At 36.4% G+C, this 18424-nt stretch overlaps 1 protein-coding gene across 3 annotated transcripts in view; it reads right to left on the reverse strand.

Moving 5' to 3' along the window:
* Positions 1 to 1486: 1486 nt before the first annotated feature.
* The window catches only part of TAX1BP1 (Tax1 binding protein 1), a 75472-nt gene continuing 58534 nt past the window's right edge, over positions 1487 to 18424 (reverse strand). Inside the window, exons 15-18 of one of the 3 annotated variants that reach the window (XM_077775455.1) lie at positions 13325 to 13478; positions 12592 to 12740; positions 3231 to 3313; positions 1487 to 2601 (exon numbers count right to left, since the gene is read on the reverse strand). In XM_077775455.1, the coding sequence (XP_077631581.1) occupies positions 2400 to 2601; positions 3231 to 3313; positions 12592 to 12740; positions 13325 to 13478 (588 nt within the window). In that variant the 3' untranslated portion in view covers positions 1487 to 2399. Of the gene's footprint in view, positions 2602 to 3230; positions 3314 to 12591; positions 12741 to 13294; positions 13479 to 18424 lie in introns of all 3 variants that reach the window. The other 2 variants (XM_077775456.1, XM_077775454.1) reach the window with 2 other exon arrangements.

The raw sequence follows: 18424 nt of genomic DNA on the forward strand, positions 1-18424 counted from the left end.
AGAGTGACCTACATCTGGACCATTCCTGAAGTTTTCCTCACCGCCAATACCATCATGCCTTGAGTGTTCTTTTCTCCCAAGTGCTATTCCTTAAACATGTAAGAGTTTACCAATTGCCTCATTATGCAATAAAAACTGCTTTGAGATGGCTAACTGCCCACAAAACTGGTGAAAAGCAAACTCGAATTGCTTATGAAATAACTTTCTTCCCATGTTCCCATTTGATGAAAGTGACAGCTGGGAAGCAGGTGTCCCTCCTCGATTTTTCAGACAGTGTGAAAGGACGACCGTGCTGCTGGCCAGAGGGGTCAGCTTCTATATTCTTAGTGATGAAGCCCTCATAATGAGGGATTTAAAGTATTTATAAAGACACTGCCCTCTAAAAATTTCCTCAGATCTCTGAAGAGTGGTCTTGGTCCTGAATAAACAGTGTTCTAGGTTTAAAAAGGGTGATCCAGACAATGAGAAGCAACTAGGTTGGTGCATAAGAAGGCCCTAGTCGGATATTTCATATCTACCTATAATTGACCAAAATTTTTTTAGGCCAGCAATTATTATTTAGCTTCGCTCCTTCTAGTGCAAGAAATGTAGGCTGGATCAGTAGTTCAACAGCTAAACAGTCATAAAATAGTCATTGTGCATGTTAAATTTCTTTCAACTATAAAACAAATTCAATTTCTATTTACTTATTCATTGTGACAGTATTACTAAACAGGTAAGGATGGGAATATTTTGTTATACCGTGTATAGTGAGTGTGTTGTACTGTGTCTGTGAAAACTGTGCTTTAAATTATATTTTCATATGTTTTGTTGGGGACAGAGCACATTAAGTTTGAAAGCAACAGAGGTTTGTTTTAGAACTGAAGGCAACTTAATCAAAATTGCTGTCAAGGAAAGCTGCTTATAAATGTAAACGAAATCATTTAAAATAAACTGCCTCTGACCCAAAACAAACATGGCTCTTTACTTTCATTAGCGTCCACCACCACCACCCCCCCCCAACACGGGGAGGAAAGTTTCAGGTTGGCGTGCTCCGCCGCTAATTGGCATGACAGGTGACTACCACCACTGACCTATTTACCTGCACGGCTCTCTCCCCGGAGGGAAGACACGGAGTCCTCACTACTGTTGCCTTCCAGTCTGCCACAGCCTGTTTTGCCCTACACTCCAAATTCTCTTCAAAGGATTCCAACACCACAAATTCTGCTTTCGGAAACAAACACACACAACAAGATGTGAACACAGTTCACACACAGCATACCGAAATGCCACCACACTGATTATTAGGTCAACATCCTAGCTAATTTGCTTAAGCTTACATATTTTGATAACTACAAAATCAAAATATGAATGGTAAGAATTATTGACTATGTGAGAAACACTGTTCAGAAATATAACTGCCCAGACGAAAAAAAAAAAGATGCTGATGATCTTTACACTTAATGAAAAGCTATCACAAATAAATTTGACAATGAAATTACACATCTCCAAAAATGTGTCCTCTTTAATGTTAATGAGACTACACAGAGACATAATGAACACACTGATTTGAGTTTATACATCACATTTTTAGTCACTTACTGAGAATCTTATCTCAAAGTTCTCCATCAGGAAGATGTGGAAAAGTTACGGATACATTTTCTGTGATTTTATGCCACAAACACCACTGTTTTAGTAGATCATTTCATATGAAACAACCACACTGGTGTATTTGTTCCATTTTCCCATTAGACAGAAATACAACTTCAAGATGGCTTAAAAATGATCATTCAGGTCATTCTAAAATGTTTTGGTCATAAAATTAGCAAAATAGGCCTTCTATTCCTAAAGCAAACATTTCAAATATAAAAAAGTATTTGCTATACTGCAAGCATGTGATCTTATTCTACATTCTACATGCAAGCTCCATTTTTAAAGAGGGTTAACCCAAAAAAAACATCCTTTCATGGGTTAAATTATGGAAGTTTCTGTATTCAAATTAATTATGATAAATTATTACATAATACTCAGTAGTCATGCTCAATCAACAAGGTCAACAGAAACTTGTAAATATGCTAAATCACACACTACACATATATATTCAGTGTGGTAACATTAAAACAATCCACTTCCTTTATTCATATAGTTTTGCAAACTAGGGAATAAATAAAGATTCAAACACAGAAAAACTTTCCTTAAGCTGGTAAAATTAACAGGGGTTACACTTACATTTATTGATAAGCTGAAGCTGGACTCTGCCCCTAGTAACACAGAACTCCAAAGCAGCGCTGGTTCAGACAAGTGTGGTAAGGGTGCAGGGAAGGGACAGATACCTTGTGGTCTCCACAGTGGTCTATTGGCGGTGATTATTTTTTTTTTTTAATTGTTAAACTGTATTGCTAACTCATAATAAAAAGTAACTAGTCAAAATTTAAAACATTCTGATCAAAATGGGTCTGCACATGCCTTTCAAAGCCCTGCTGGTCATAGTCAGGAGGGAACTGCTCGCTGCACATTGGGCACACCTTCCAGTGACTTTCAACGTGTTCTTCAAATTTGCTCTGATCATAGTTGGGAGGGAACATTAATTCACAGAGGGGACACTTCTTGTGAACATCAAAGCTTGAAGAAAAAAAATGAAAGAATTACACATTTCTTGTAAGTAAAATTTCTAACATCACTAATCTTCAGGATAGATAAATGTTACATTGATCTACGTAAGCTGATATTCACGCTAAACAACCTCACTTGCAAGTCTTCAGTTACTCCAGAAACCTCTTTCTGCTTCTAAATGTTTGCTATTGACAATTATGTAAACCACTGATAAAATCTCTCAATTGAGTTTTACAATTAGACTGACAGAAACTTTTTCATTAAAAGCCCAAAAATGCAATCACATTATATAAAAGGAAGCTTAGTGACAAAACTCCTTAAGTTTTAACAGAAAATGCCTTTTGTAAAACTGTAAAGATGAACAGAACTTATAATTTCCCTGCAGAATTCATTCAGTTGAACCACTAAGAGTATCATGAGCACTGGTCTTCAAAGGACTGCATGCTGATATCAGAATCACCTGGAAAGCATGTTAAAACACATACTGTTGGGACCCAAACCAAGTCTTCAGTTGAGAAGGTCCAGGGTACAGCCCCAATCACATGCATTTCTAACAACTTTCTATACTTGGAGAAATAATCTATTATTACTCATACTAATCTATATAACCCAGACTACACAAGAAAGAGAAAAATTACCTGGAATCAAAGCAAAAGCCTGTTCCATGCCCACGTAAATGCTGACTTGGAGGATCAGGAGCAGTGGGCACATTCTCATCTTCCTAAGTAAAAAAATAATTTTGCAACTTTTAAGAAGAGTGAAACTGAATGTTCTTTAATTCAAGCATAGTATAAAGGAATTAAGATTATATTTTAAAATTTTACTTCTGTTACCAATTAGATTTTCACATAAAGGTTTAAAAGTGAGTTTTAAAAGCATTCACTATGGGGCAGTGGGTCAGTGGTTAAGCATCCGACTTCAGCTCAGGTCATGATCTCACAGCTTGTGGGTTCCAGCCGTGTCGGGCTCTGTGCTGACAGCTAGGAGCCTGGAGACTACTATGAATTCTGTGTCTCCCTAATCTCTCTGCCCTTACCCCACTCCACCCTCTCAAAAATAAACATTTAAAAAAATAACAAAACCTAAAAGCATTCACTATGGACTAAGTCTTATTTTCTTGGGGGAAAAAAAAGCACTACACAGTGGGACACAGAATGTACCGCATGTGCGTGCGTGTGTGTATGAAGTACAGATCCATAAAATTTTTTAAACCTGTTACACATAGGTACCCTTTTGACTTTTTATCGTTCCATACATTAGGTGACCACTTTCATAAAAATCTTAAGACTGCATTATTTTTCCTATTATTCTCATTCAATAAATTTGCAACATACATCCCATCACATGATACACAGAAATCATCAAGAAAACCTAGTATAATACAAGTTTGCATGTATATGTTTTTGGGCGTGCCTGTGCACATGCACGCACTCACGCCACGCGCGCGCACACACACGTGTACAAATCAAACTGGAAAACCATGGTAAAACAGAGAAATGTACCAACCTATGGGCCTCAAAACCCTGTTGTGAAAGAGGGAAATTCCGTATTAAATATCTAACAGATTGCCAAAGAAGATTGCTAAAAATCTATAAATCAGTTTGAACAAAGAAAATGCTGGCTTGGATTTCCATGTCCACATCTCTGTGGTCACTTTTTAGAGATCTGTATGAGCTACATCAACAGCCAAATATAAACTCACATCAAAAACCAGCCACATCGTTATAAAGTGCCCGTGTGCTTTCTTCCTACGAGCACCTGTTAACAGCTCTTCTGTCATGAACAGTACATAAACAGGTACGGCAGGCACTGATGGAAGTCTTTGTACAGCTGGGTAGTTATGCGTGTTCCAGAGCTACTACAAATGGGCTAAGGAGTCAAGTCTGTCATGGGAAAAGGTACCAAGAAAGTGGACACATTGTGAAATTTGAAGGAAACAAAGGAAAAATTGAGTTCTCTTTTATCAGAGGTGGGGGGTAGGAGAGGTTACCTGGCTATTACTCTGATGGATTATTGCTTCCTAAGTGGTCCAAGAAAGAGTAAGGGAGATCTCTTTTTTTCCCATATTCATCACAAGAGAGTATTTTTCTTTACATATGATTGAGTACATATTTTTTCAGTGTGGTAACATTAAAATAATCCCGGTTTCCTTTGTTCATAAAGTTTTCAAACTGGGAAATAGATACAAACACAGAAAAACAACTTCTAATCTTTAGTAAGATTAAAAGAGGTTACATTTACTGATAAACTGCAAGTTGACCCTGACCCAAACTCAAAGTAGCTCTTGGTCAGTAAAGTGGTAGAGGGTGCGTGTAAGTGATACCTTGTGGTCTCCATAGTGGCCTATTTGAGGTGATTTTAACTGCTAAACTGTATTACTAATTCACAATCAGGTGCAGTCAAAATTTAAAACATTTTGATTATAATGAGTCTGCACATGCTTTTCAATCCCCTGGTGGTCACAGTCAAGAGGAAACCATTCACTGCACGAAACATCATAGATATAACCTAATGAGGGACTGAGAAATTGGGGGTTAATATAAGACTTTATATACTTCAAGAATATTAAGTCTTCAAATAACAAAAACCCAGATGGCTTTTAAATCTGTAGGTACCACAGAGGTAAGATGATACAGTAGTTGAATCCGCTAAACCTAGGATTTAGGACAATAAATATTGATTCTGTGCCACATTAGCTGCCAGATTTAGGGCTTCCAGCAGTCATATTTGAACAATGAATCTGCTTAAGGAATGACATATAAAATGATAATGAACACAATTTTCCCAATTATCTTGGAAAAAAGCATAAAACTTCAAATTTTGAAATGCTATCTAAGGAAAATAATGGAAAAGAAAAAATAAACATCTTGATGCTCCACCATCAAAATTATTGATGATGGATACTTATAATAAAACTCAGCTTTCTAGGGGTCAAAAATATAATGGAACCAAAAATCTCATATCCTTTTTTATCCTGTTCTGGAATAACTTAGAGCCTACACCAATTCAGTGCTTCCATGAACTAGCTAACAAGAAGAGTCTGTTGCTCAAGTGCTAGACAACCTAACTAATCTGACATGTTAAACTTCAGGTGAAAGGGAGGGAAACAACTCATACTTTTTTTTTTTTACCTTTATACTTTCTAAAGCCATGTATAATTGGGTAATGATAACCCTATTATTCTGTATCTTCCAACTGCCTATTACCTAATAAAAGGGGAAAGGGACTGAAGAGTAGAATTTTAGAGGTTATAATGAGACGTTAAGTGCTCACGAATTAAGAAAAATCACCTACTCAGAGAATAATTCAAAATCAGAAAGCAGGTTGTAAGTTCTCGGAGTAGCCAATTCATACCAAGTTTTCTGATCCTAACATGGAAAATGACCAAATTTTCACTCACAAATGCATTTATTCTATTTCACTCATCAAATTGGTTAATTAATTTCCAAAGCCATAACAGATTAAATATAACAAATTAGACTGGGAAGTAAGGCTATTCAGGCAGGCCCACTGTCAGCAACAAAAAATGGTCACTAGTAAGAAGAAAAGCAGACAAGAAATCAAAACATCCAATAATATTTTCAGTACTGGATCACACAGCTTTACTAACAAAACATGAACACATGTTTTATGTTTATGTTAATGTTTAAATTAATAAACTTGAACCATCAAGTTATATTAGGTACTCTTTAGGAAGGCAGAGAATCATGGACTGTATTTGAGAAAGATTTCTTCCTCAAACTGCTAAAATAATCAACAGTTTAGTATTGAAAGTTTTCAATGCAAAAAAAATTTCTAATAGGTTTTAAAATACCAGCACCTAGTCTGTTAGCTAAACTGCCAAAATAATCTTGTAAGCAAATTTTATTGGGAATGCCAAACTGAGAAATATTATGAAAAATCCAATTAAAACTTTTTCAAGAAAATATTTTACACAGCACTTTAATCTCCAAAACATCTAAACCACTTTACATTGTTCATCTGCCTTTAGACCCACCAGGAAATATTTCTATTATAAAACAAAGGAAACAAGCTATAGTAAACTGAAGCTCTATATGAAACTCAAAAACTTCTCATCAGATGCCCAACTCAAAATCTAGTCTATAAAAAAATTCTTAGCAGGGGCACTTGGGTAGCTCGATTAAGCACCCAACTATTTCAGCTCAGTTCATGATCTCACAATTGTGAGGTCAAACCCTGTGCCAGGCTCTGTGCGAAGCAAGGAGTCTGCTTGGGATTCTCTCTGACCCTCTCCCATGCTCACTCTCAAAATAAACATTAAAAATAATAAATAATAAGTTCTTGGGGCACCCGGGTGGCTCAATTGGAAGAGCATGCAACTCGATCTTGGAGTGGTGAGTTCAAGCCCCATGTTGGATGTACGGATTACTAAAAAATAAAAAATAAAAAGAATAAAAATATAATTCTTTGTTTTCTTATTAAAGTATATAACCAACTTGAATATCTGAAATAGCATTAAGATAGGTTAATCTCTTGGACAATAAAAGAGTGTTAACCATAGTAAGGTTAATCATACTAAATTCAAAACACAATAGGGATGCCCGGGTGGCTCAGTAGGCTAAGCATCCCAGGCTAAGTGCCCCTCCCCCACTCATGCTCTGTCTCGTTTCAAAAATAAACTATTAAAATTAAAAAAAAAAAACGCAATCATGATTACAAAAATAAAATTTCCCTCTGATAACAGCAATTCTGTTTCTGGGTATACATGCACAAGAACTGAAAGCAGGAACTCTACAGATAAATTTGTACACCTGTGGTCATGACAACATTATTTACAACAGCCAAAAAGTGGCAACAACCCAAATGTCTTATTAATGGATAAACAAAATATGCTATATACATTCAATAGAATACTGTATTTAGCCTCAAAAAGGAAATTGATACATCACAAAAAGGATGAATCTTGTAGACATTATGCTAAGTGAAATAAGCCAGTCTTTAAAAAAATTCTATGATTCTATTTATATGAGGGACCAATAGTAGTCAAATTCAGATACAAAAATCCAACAAGAAGACATAACAATGTAAATACTCATGCACCCAACAGAGCAGCACCTAAATACATAAAACTCTTAATAACAAACATAAAGGAACTAATCAGTAATGGAATAATAATAGCAGGGGACTTTAATACCCAACTTACAACAATGGGCAGATCATCCAAACAGAAAATTAACAGTGAGCTTTGAATGACACATTGGACCAGACAGATTCAACATATTCCATCCTGAAACAGCAGAATATATATACATTCTTTTCAAATGCACATGAAACATTCTCCAGAGTAGACCACATATTAGGCCACAAAACACTGGTCTCCACAAACTCAAAAATATCGAAATCATACCAGGCATCTTTTCTGACTACAAAGCACAAGACCAGGAAAGAGAACAAATATATGGAGGCTAAATAACATGCTCCTAACAATGAAGGGGCCAACTAAGAAATCAAAGAAGAAATTAAAAATTCCATGGGCTCAAATGAAAATGACCACAGAGCAGTCCAAAATCTTTGGGATGCAGCAACAGTGGTCCTAATAAGGAGGTTTATAATGAATGGGTCTGCCTCAAGAATCAAGAAAAATCTCAAATAACCTACCCTTAAACCTAAATGAGCTAGAAAAACAAAAACCTGAAATAAGCAAAAGAAAATAATAAAGATTAGAGAGAAACAATATAGAAACTTAAAAAAAAAAAAAAAGGAACATATCAATGAAACCAGGAGCTAGTTCTTTCAAAAGAACAAAAATTGATGATAAACCTCTAGCCGGACTCAACAACAAAACAAAAACAAAAAACAGGAAAGACTCAAAATCACAAATTAAAGAGGAGAAACAACCAATATCAGAGAAATACAAACTCTAAGAGAATATTCTGAAAAACTATAGGTCAACAAATTAGACAACTTGGAAGATAAAATCCTAGAAACACATAACCTACCAAAACTAAAAGCAGAAAAAAATAGAAACTTTGAACCAACTGATAACTAGCAATAAAACTGAATCAGTAAGCAAAAAACTACCAACACGGGCACCTGGGTGTCTCAGTTGGTTAAGTATCCAACTTGGCTCAGGTCATGATCTCATGGTTTGTGGATTCAAGCCCTGTGTCAGNCATTAAAAAAAAATTTTTTTTTTTTTAACTAATAAAACCAGGTTCTCTCTCCCTTTGCCCCTCTCCCCTGGTTGTACTCTAAAATTAGAAAAAAACTAAAAGGCAACCTACTGAGAGATTTGCAAATGACATGTCTGATAGAAGGCTCGTATCCAAAATACATAAAGAACTGATACAACCCCCCCCACCCCAAAACAAATAATCCAATTAAAAAATAAGCAGAAGAGGGGAGCCTGGGTGGCTCAGTTTGCTGGACATCCAACTTTGGCTTGGGTCATAACTTTACAGTTCATGAGTTCAGGCCCCCATGTCAGGCTCTGTGCTGACAGCTCAGGGCCTGACACCTGCTCCAGATTCTATGTCTACATCCCTCTCAGCCATCCCCTGCTCATACTCTGCCTTTGTCTCTCTCAAAACAATAAAAAAAAATTTTTTTTTTTTTTAATGAGAAGACATCAACAATTTCTCCAAAGAACACACTCAGGTGGCCAACAGACGCATGAAAAGATGCTCAACATCACTCATCATCAGGGAAATGCAAATCAGAAACACAATCATCCATCACTTCATTCCTATCAGAATGGCTAAAATCAAAAATACAAGAAACAACTAGTGTTGGTAAGGATGTAGAGAAAAAGGAATCCTCATGCACTGTTGGTGGGCATACAAATTGATGCATCTACTGAGGAAAACAGTATAGAGGTTCCTCAAAAAACTGAAAATAGAAACACTCTACGATCCAGTAATCACACATTAGGTATTTACCCAAAGAAGACAAACACCAATTCAGAACTCAAATGCACCATGACAGACAGGAAAGAGGCCCTGATTCTTTCAAAAAGTAGTTTTAATAATTTTGGAGTCACAGACCCTTTTTGAGAATCACTCATAGGAAAAAAATGTTCATCAACAAAGCTGTGTTCATTCAAGGATTCATAGTGAAGGAATCTTAAGGAAAGCTGCAAACAAAGCACACACTAATAGAATGTATGAGCTTTAGTCTTTCAGAGATAGAGGGAAGAAAGGGAGTAAAGCCAGTCCAAAGAGTTTTAAAAAAGACATAAAAACAACTAAAAAGTAGGATGTGTTAAGGAAAGAAAATGTAATTCAGTCTTGAATGATGATGGACTTAGGATGTTTAGACCAATGCAACTCAAACTCTATTGATCATGAATGGATTCATATGATCATGAAAGGATCTTGTTAAATCCAGTTTGATTCTCACCAGGTACAAAGTAAAGCTGAAGATTCTGCATCTCTAGCAAGCTCCCAGGAGACACCGATACCACGTACTATATTTTTGAGTAGCAAGGGTTTACATGGTTCCCATTGCTAAGGTGCCTAAGATAGCCCACAATTTCAACATTAGATAGTGCTACATTCCTTTCAGTTACACTTTTATCTTTGAGAAGAAGCTGGGTTTTTGGCTGTTGATGAAATATAAAGCATGCGCTTTGTGAAAATCAGTGTGAATCAGGAAACGAAAGTGGCTTGTCCAATCTGACTCCAAGGTTTAAGCAGCTGTAGAGTGGTCAACCACCACATATATCCCATTAATAACTGTGATTATTTAAGAGTGAAATAAAATTACAAATTTTTCAGGGCACCTGGGGCGTTCACTCAGTTAAACTATCCACTCTTGATTTTGGTTCAGATCATGATCTCCTAGTGATGAGAACGAGCCCTACATCAGGCTCCATGCTCAGAGCAGGATTCTCTCATACTCTCTCAAAACAAATAAATAAGCTTAAAGAATATGTGTGTGCATATAATTTTTTTTCTTTCAATTCAGGATTACTACATTCATTAGGAAATTGTTAAGTATTTATTTTGCCTATAAGGTGTCATAAGAAATTTTGCTGAAGATGCAATGAACCTCTGGTTCAGTCTATCTAAGAGATGATTAGGACCACAGCTCTTAGAGCCAAACTGTGGAGGTCCAAATTTTCATCTGACTGTACCCTTAAGCAGCTGTGTGATGAAGCAAGCCAGTTAATCTTTCTGTTTCCTCCATTATTAAAAGGTCCTAATAGTTCCCTACCTCATAGGAGTGCTGTGAAGAATAAACGAGTTGATATATTTAAACAGTCAAGCACCATTATCATAATTATTATGCTATAGTTATTGCTACTACAATTACTAGGGAAAAGGAAGTCACAAAAGTCTTTTGATCTGATAGCTGACCAGTTTCTGGTGCAGAAGGGAGGAGATATGGCAAGTTTATGACTGGAGTAGGCTGAAGAACAGGCAGCCTCAACCCTGACTCCAAGGTCCCATGGTTGTTAATTACTCCCTGGGCAGGGAACCAGACAAAAGGAACAGGTCAACTCAAATCTGCTTTTTATATTCTAAAAATTATTCATTAAAATACTTTACTTGCAAGTGACTATTGTAATGACAAGATTTTTTTAAAAGTCTAAATGTACATAAAAATTAGTTTCTGTCTAAAGTGAAAAATCTTCTGATTGCAAAATACAATTACCCAAGGTATGCCTATTAAGAGTCCTTCCATCTCATTACCAAATCTAAGCATGTCAGCAAATGAGCACAAGACTCTAACACTGCTTCTCATGGGTTTGCAGGAGGGCAAAGCACACAGATCAGAAAGAACATTCTGCTAATTAAACTGAAGCAGATGACTATGGAAGAGAAGGGCTTGTCACATGTAACATCTGTGCCAAGGATGATCAGATTAAATATGCAAAATGTGAAGTAAAGGTGTGAAAAAGCAGTAAGATTACACTCTAGACCTTAAATAGGCTACAAAAGTTCTGACAGTTTTCCTAATTATTCCCAGTAATGGACATAGAAGGCCAAAAGGCAGGAGGGAGAAATACATTTTTCTCCATTATGGGTGTTGAGCACTAGGGCTAAAATCATGCCTGTCTGAACACTGATCAGTTTCTGCAAAGGTTAATAGCAATTAAATGCAGCAAACTAGATTAAATGAGAAACAGGTCATGATACTGCTGTTCTTGCAAAGAGCACAATAAAGCATTTCTTTTAAATTCATCTTAATGCCCAGGAAATCTAAAAACAGCTGCTATGAGGAAAAGAATTTATTATTAAAAAGTGAAGAAATTTCTTAAATGAAATAAAAATTAAAATGGCATGCTACACAAACTAATTCAATAATCAGTATTAGGTTGCTGAAGAATTAAATACTAATGATGTCTAAAAAATTATTTCTCGTAAGAAAAAAATTATGATAGAACACTGCACTTTTTCTAGCTATTACTATATAGTTCATCTTAAAATTTAAAGTGAGGTATAAATGCTAAAAGTAAGAGACGAAAACTGAAGCATAATATTGTCATTAACACTGCTTCTTCCAACCTAGTACATCAACATTCAAAAGAATTACTTAGTAAATGAAAATTAATCTGTGATTATAGCTAATAATAATGTGTCATACATCTGAAAGTTGCTGAGAGCAAATCTTAAAGGTTTTCATCAAAAAGGGAAAACAATTTGTAACTATGTATGATAGTGAAAGTTAACTAGACTTGTTGTAGTGATCATTTAGCAATATATAAAAATATGGAATCATGTCATATTCCTGAACTAATGTTAGATGTCAATCATATCTCAAAAACACTTTTTAAAGATTAAACTGATAGCTATGATATTCTGAGGTCATCCTCTCAACTAAATCTTTTACTTTAGTATGAATCCTACTAAAGTTTAAGTCTGAAGCATATTAATGATTTTTCAAATTTAAATAAAAAGAGCAAGTTTTCCCAAAAATTAAGTAAGCAATCACACCTATACACAATCACACACACTCTCTTCTTCCACAAACCTAACTCTCTACATGAAACAAAAAATAAAAGGGACAGACACAGAAAATGGAAATTCAATTTACTTTACTATCCTCTGGGTCTTCTAAACCATCAGGCCGACTAAGGTTTCTAGCAGGCTGGCTGCAGACAACGTTATCTTCCACTCCCCAAGAAGGTACTCTTACAGGCGGCCTTTGGATTTCATCTGGGTAAAAAGCACCATCTGCTCCATCTGCAATAAACATTTTGGAAGGGTAGAATGAAACCTGGTATTAAAATAAGAATCTTTATGTACAGCTATGATAAACAGGATGTAAGAACCATTTTAGTGCATCACAAAAATCATGACTTTTTAACCCGGTTGATTTTAAAAATAAGAACTGTCGATAATAAGCAAAAAGACTACTCACTCATGGTACAGCACTCTTAGATGAGCCCCAGTTAAACATTAAAACTACTGATTATAAGATAATGTTTCTGGGGTGTCTGGGGGGCTCAGTCGGTTAAGCGTCCAACTTCGGCTCAGGTCACGATCTTGCAGTTCCTGGGTTCGAGCCCCACGTCAGGCTCTGTGCTGACAGCTCAGAGTCTAGAGCCTGCTTCAGATTCTGTGTCGCCCTCTCTCTCTCTGCCCCTCCCCCGCTTGTGCTCTGTCTCAAAAATAAACTTTAAAAGAATCTTGGTCTAGAGACAGCTTTAGGAAATGAATAAATAAGATAATGTTTCTATTAGAGTCAACTGTACCAATAGTTCTCTAATCTCATACAAACCAAAAAACTTAATAACCTCTCGTTTCCTGTGCTGCATAAGGATTACCATATTGCAGAACTGGCTGCATATCTGGCACTGCAGCAACATGACCATTTTGCTCTGAGCAAGGACTGAGATGCTGTGAGATCTTTTGAGGACTCTGGGAATTCTGACCTTCCATTTTCCTTTCTTCTTGATTTTCTAGACTCCTTTTAAACTCCTAAAATTAACAAAACCAAAAGTGAATAAGCAATGAAATATTTTATAATAAGGGCAGCATTAAACATTTGGCCAAAATATAATAAAATTATTTCCCTATTATGTTCAAAGAATGTTGAGTAAAAGTCTGGTTCTCAATTTCTCATAAATGTCCCTTCCAACATCAGAAGGCAGAATAAAAAAGCCCAATGTATTTTCAAATTTGTGCCAAGAAGGTGTCCTTTTTACAGAGCTAAGAGGAAACTGTGCATCTCTTACAAATTAGCTATTAATAAAAGTCAGAAAACAAAAACCACCCAGACTGCTTCTCTAGTGAACTCTGATAAACATTTATGAAACTTATTTTTAAAAAATACCAATCCCATGTAAACTCTTTTAAAAACCAGAGAAAGAATCACTTCTGAACTTACTTTATACGGCCAGCACTATTCTAATAGCAAAGCCAAACAATGACATTACAGGAAAACTGCAGACCTCATCCCTCATAAATATTAATAAAAATATTTATTAAAATATCAATAAAAACATTTATTAAAATATCAGATATAGGCCACCTGGGTGGCTCAGTTGATTAAGCATCTGACTATTGATTTCAGCTTAGGTCATTATCTCATGGTCATGAGATCAAGCCCCACATCAAAGATTGAGATTCTCTTTCTCTCACCCTCTGTTCCTCCCCCTCTAGTGTGCCTGCACGCTCTTTCTCAAAACAAAATTCAAATACAATATTTAAAAATAACATGACCAAGTGGTTTTTATCACAAGAAAACAAATTTAACTTAACATCCAAAAATCAATGTAAATCACTATGTTCACAGACTAATGGGGAAAAAACATATTTCAACACATAGAGAAGAAACATTTTACAAAATTCAACAGGCATTTATATATATTTTTAAGTCTCAGCAAACTAGAAATAACTTCCTTAATATGAAAAAAGACATTTCAAACAGCTACAGTGAACAAAAAAGTGTTTACACTGAACCTTAATGGTGGAAAACTAAATGATTCTATCTGCTCTTAACACTTCTACTCAACATCATACTAAAGAGGCCAAACAGTGGATTAAGGCAAGATTAAGGCAGACTGGAATGGAAGAAATAAAATTACCTTTATTCACAGAAGATATGATTATACATACGTAGAAAATCCTAAGGAATCTACTAAAATTAGGAGAATGAGTGGATTTACCAAGATCGCAGTATACAAGAGTCAATACATAAAATCCACTGTGTGTGTGTGCGCGCGCGCGCGCAACACACAATTGACAAATGAAATTTTTAAAGATACCATTTATAGTAGCAGCAATAATATTAAGATATTTAGGAATAAATTTAATAAAAGATATGCAAGACCTACACACTAAAAACCACAAACTTTCTGAGAGATATTAAAGAAAGCCTTAACAGGGACGCCTGGGTGGCTCAGTCGGTTAAGCATCCAGTTAAGCATCCGACTTCAGCTCAGGTCATGATCTTGCGGTTCATGGGTTCGAGCCCCCCATCAGGTTCTGTGCTGACAGCTAGCTCAGAGCCTGGAGCCTGTTTTGGATTCTGTGTCTCCCTCTCTCTCTGCCCCTCCCCCGCTCATGTTCTGACTCTGTCTCAAAAATAAACTATAAAAAAAAATTTTTTTTTTTTTTTTAAATGAAAGCCTCAACAAGAGAAATATACCACATTCATGGACTGGCTGGAAAATAGCATTTTTATGCTATTAATTCCTCCCAAATTTATCTATACATTTAATACAATCCCAATCAAAATCTCCACAGGCTTTTATATAAATTGGCAAGCTGATTCTAAAATGAAGACTGAAATACAAAGGTCCTAAAATAGCCCATTTTTAAAAAGAACAAGGACTTACACCTGATTTCAAGATTTATGATAAAGCTATAAATCAAGAGAATAAAAAAAGGACATATGGCCAAACATACAGATCAGGGGCTGGCAAATTTTTCCCATAAAGGTCCTGATAGCAGATGTTTTCAGCTCTGTTAAAACAAAGTCTGTCACAACTACTCAAATCTGCCTTTACTTGCTGCAGCCACAGGTTAATACCTAAGTGAATGGGCATGGCCACATACTAATAAAACTTTATTTACATAATAGGCCATGAGCCATATTTGGCTTGTAGATGTCAGTTTGCTAACCCCTGATATAAATCAATAAAAACAAAGGACAGAGCCCAAAAAATACCAATATTCACAGTCCACTGATTTTTCAACAAAGATGCAGAAGTAATTCAGTGAAGGAAAGGGATGGGCTTTTTTAAGCATAAGCTTAAAGAACTGGATATGGTCAAATTCTGATTATATACCGTACCATACAAAACAATTAACTTTAAATAGATCATAAACTAAACAAAAGAGCTAAAACTATATATCTAGTAGAAGAAAATAATAGGAGAAAGTCTTTGTAACCTTGAGCAAGGCAAAAATGTGTTAGGAGACAAACAGCATATATGAACCATTAAGAAAAGTATTGCTAAATTGGACTATTTTCAAAATTACAAGATTTTGCTCTTTAAAGATATTTTTTCTTAAATGCTTAGTTTTGTGAGAGAGAGAGGTTGAGACTGGGGGAGGGGCAGACAGGGGCATACTTGAAATTATAAACAAGCAGAAATTAGAAACAAATGATATGGCAGACTGGAGTCAGACCGCTCCAACACTGATAACCCTGAAGAATTTACCTTCTCCAGCCATAGGAGGGCTACTGAGAAGCAAGTAGAGTGCTCAGAACACAGTAGGACCTCAATAGAGGTTCCCTGATCTCCTGCCATGAATCAAAAAACCACAGGAAGTGTTGCCACAGTAATTCAGGAGTGTGAAAGTGCAATGGAGTAGAGAAAAAGTAAATTCAAAAACAATTTTTTTTTAATTTTCCTTATTTTTTGAGAGAGAGAGAGAGAAAGAGAGAGAGAGAGAGAAAGGGAGGAAGACAGGGAGGGAGGGGCAGGCTCTAGGCTCTGAGCTGTCAGTGCAGAGCCTGACAGCATGGCTTGAACTCACAAACCAGGAGATCATGACCTGAGCCCAATGAGGACAAAGAAAGGTGGTTCCTCTTCCTTACAGAATGCTAAGGGGCAAACAGAGATAATGATGGATTTGAAAAATCAGAATTCGGGGTGACTGGGTGACTCTGTCAGCTAAGCATTTGACTCTTGATTTCAGCTCAGGTGATGATCTGAGTTCATGGGATCAAGCCACGTGTCGGGCTCTGTGCAGACAGCACAGAACCTGCTTGGGATCCCCCCCCCCACCCCCACCCNNNAAAAAGAGAAGTCAGAATTCTGCAACTGTCACATAGCAACTTTAAGCTAAGATCCGAATGGCCTCCTTACAATGTGTGATTTTGTAGTATCATCACTGGTCATTTCGGAAACTTGACTGGTTCACAAGGTCATAGAGACCTTCCGAATACTGGCCCATTTAACTAAACACTTTTTAAAAATCAGTCTTAATATTACTGCCTATCTCATTAGAAAAGTGAGTAAGCACTGGGAATTATCAAGCTCATGGTAGTAGATACAAGGTACCCAAAATTCAGGGCACTTGGGTGGCTCAGTCAGTTAAGCATCCAACTTTGGCTCATGTCATTTTCTCAATGACCTTGTGAGTTCAAGCCCCATATCAGACTCTGTGCTGGCAGCTCAGAGTCTGGAGCCTGTTTCAGATTCTGTGCCTCCCTTTCTCTCTGCCCCTCCTCTGCTCACACTCTGTCTCTCTCTCTCTCTNTTTTTTTTTTAAATTTTAAAGAACAGGAAAGCGTATATGCAGGGGAGAGGGACACAGGGAGCAGGGGGCGGGGGTGGTGGTGGAATATCTTAAGGAAGCTCCACACTCAGCATGAAACACAATGCAGGGCTCAATCCTATGACCCTGGGATCATGACCTGAGCCAAAATCAAGAGATACTCAACCCACTGAGAAACCAAGGCACCCCTATTAGTCATTCTTTAATACAGAAAACAATATGCTATAAAAAAAAGTAGCTAGTTCAGCTCACAACCCAAACAACTACGCAAGTACTTCACCTTAAGATAACCATCATACTTCTTCAGGCAGAAGCACTTTGAGGGTACTTCCCGTTTCATCACACAGAACATTAAAAAAGACATGCACCCCAAGATCAAGCTTCGATTAAGATTACTATTTTACTGTTTCAGGGGACCTGGTGGCTGAGTCAGTTGAGCATCCGACTTCAGCTCAGGTCATGATCCCGCAGTTCAGGAGTTCAATCCCTGCATCAGCTCTGTGCTGACAGCTCAGAGCCTGGAGCCTGCTTCAGATTCTGCGTCCCTTCCCCCTCCTCCCCCCTCCCTCCTCCTCCTTTTTCTTCTTCTCTCTCTCTCTCTGCCCCTCCTATGCTCACACTGTGTGTGTCTCTCTCTCTCAAAAATAAATATTAAAAACATTTTGAAAATAAAAGATGACTATTTTACTGTTTCATAAGTAAAACAGGCTTTTTCTTTGCATTTAACCTTTAATACAATGGTTAAGATGAATATGGTTGGAGTTTTGGTGCAACTGCCTTGATTCAAAAACTAACACACCAGCAGTTTTAACACCACTGCTTACATACCAGCATGTTTAAATGTAACATAGTTTGGGGGGGGGGGCGGATNAACAAAAGACCTCAAACAATAATTTGTGAAATGCTGCACTACAGCATGTTTTACATTATAAATGTACATTCTATTTCACTGTTAAGGTTACACTATAAATCATTAAGTAACTTCTAAAATGTTTCCTTCAAACAAGAAAAACAGATAAAGACAACAATATGCGTAACTTTTAAATTTTTATCTTTCTAAATTTAAGCATCACAAAATGTTTTAATACAAAATATTAAAAGCTAAATTTAAACACAATCATTTTCCTCAAAAAGTAAAAATATTTTTAAAAATATTAACTTAAAAAAAAAAAAACATTCTCCACCGTAAGAGG

Source organism: Crocuta crocuta, unplaced genomic scaffold (genome assembly GCF_008692635.1).
Source record: "Crocuta crocuta isolate KB4526 unplaced genomic scaffold, BGI_CrCroc_1.0 scaffold197, whole genome shotgun sequence".
NCBI classification, from domain to species: Eukaryota; Metazoa; Chordata; class Mammalia; order Carnivora; family Hyaenidae; genus Crocuta; species Crocuta crocuta.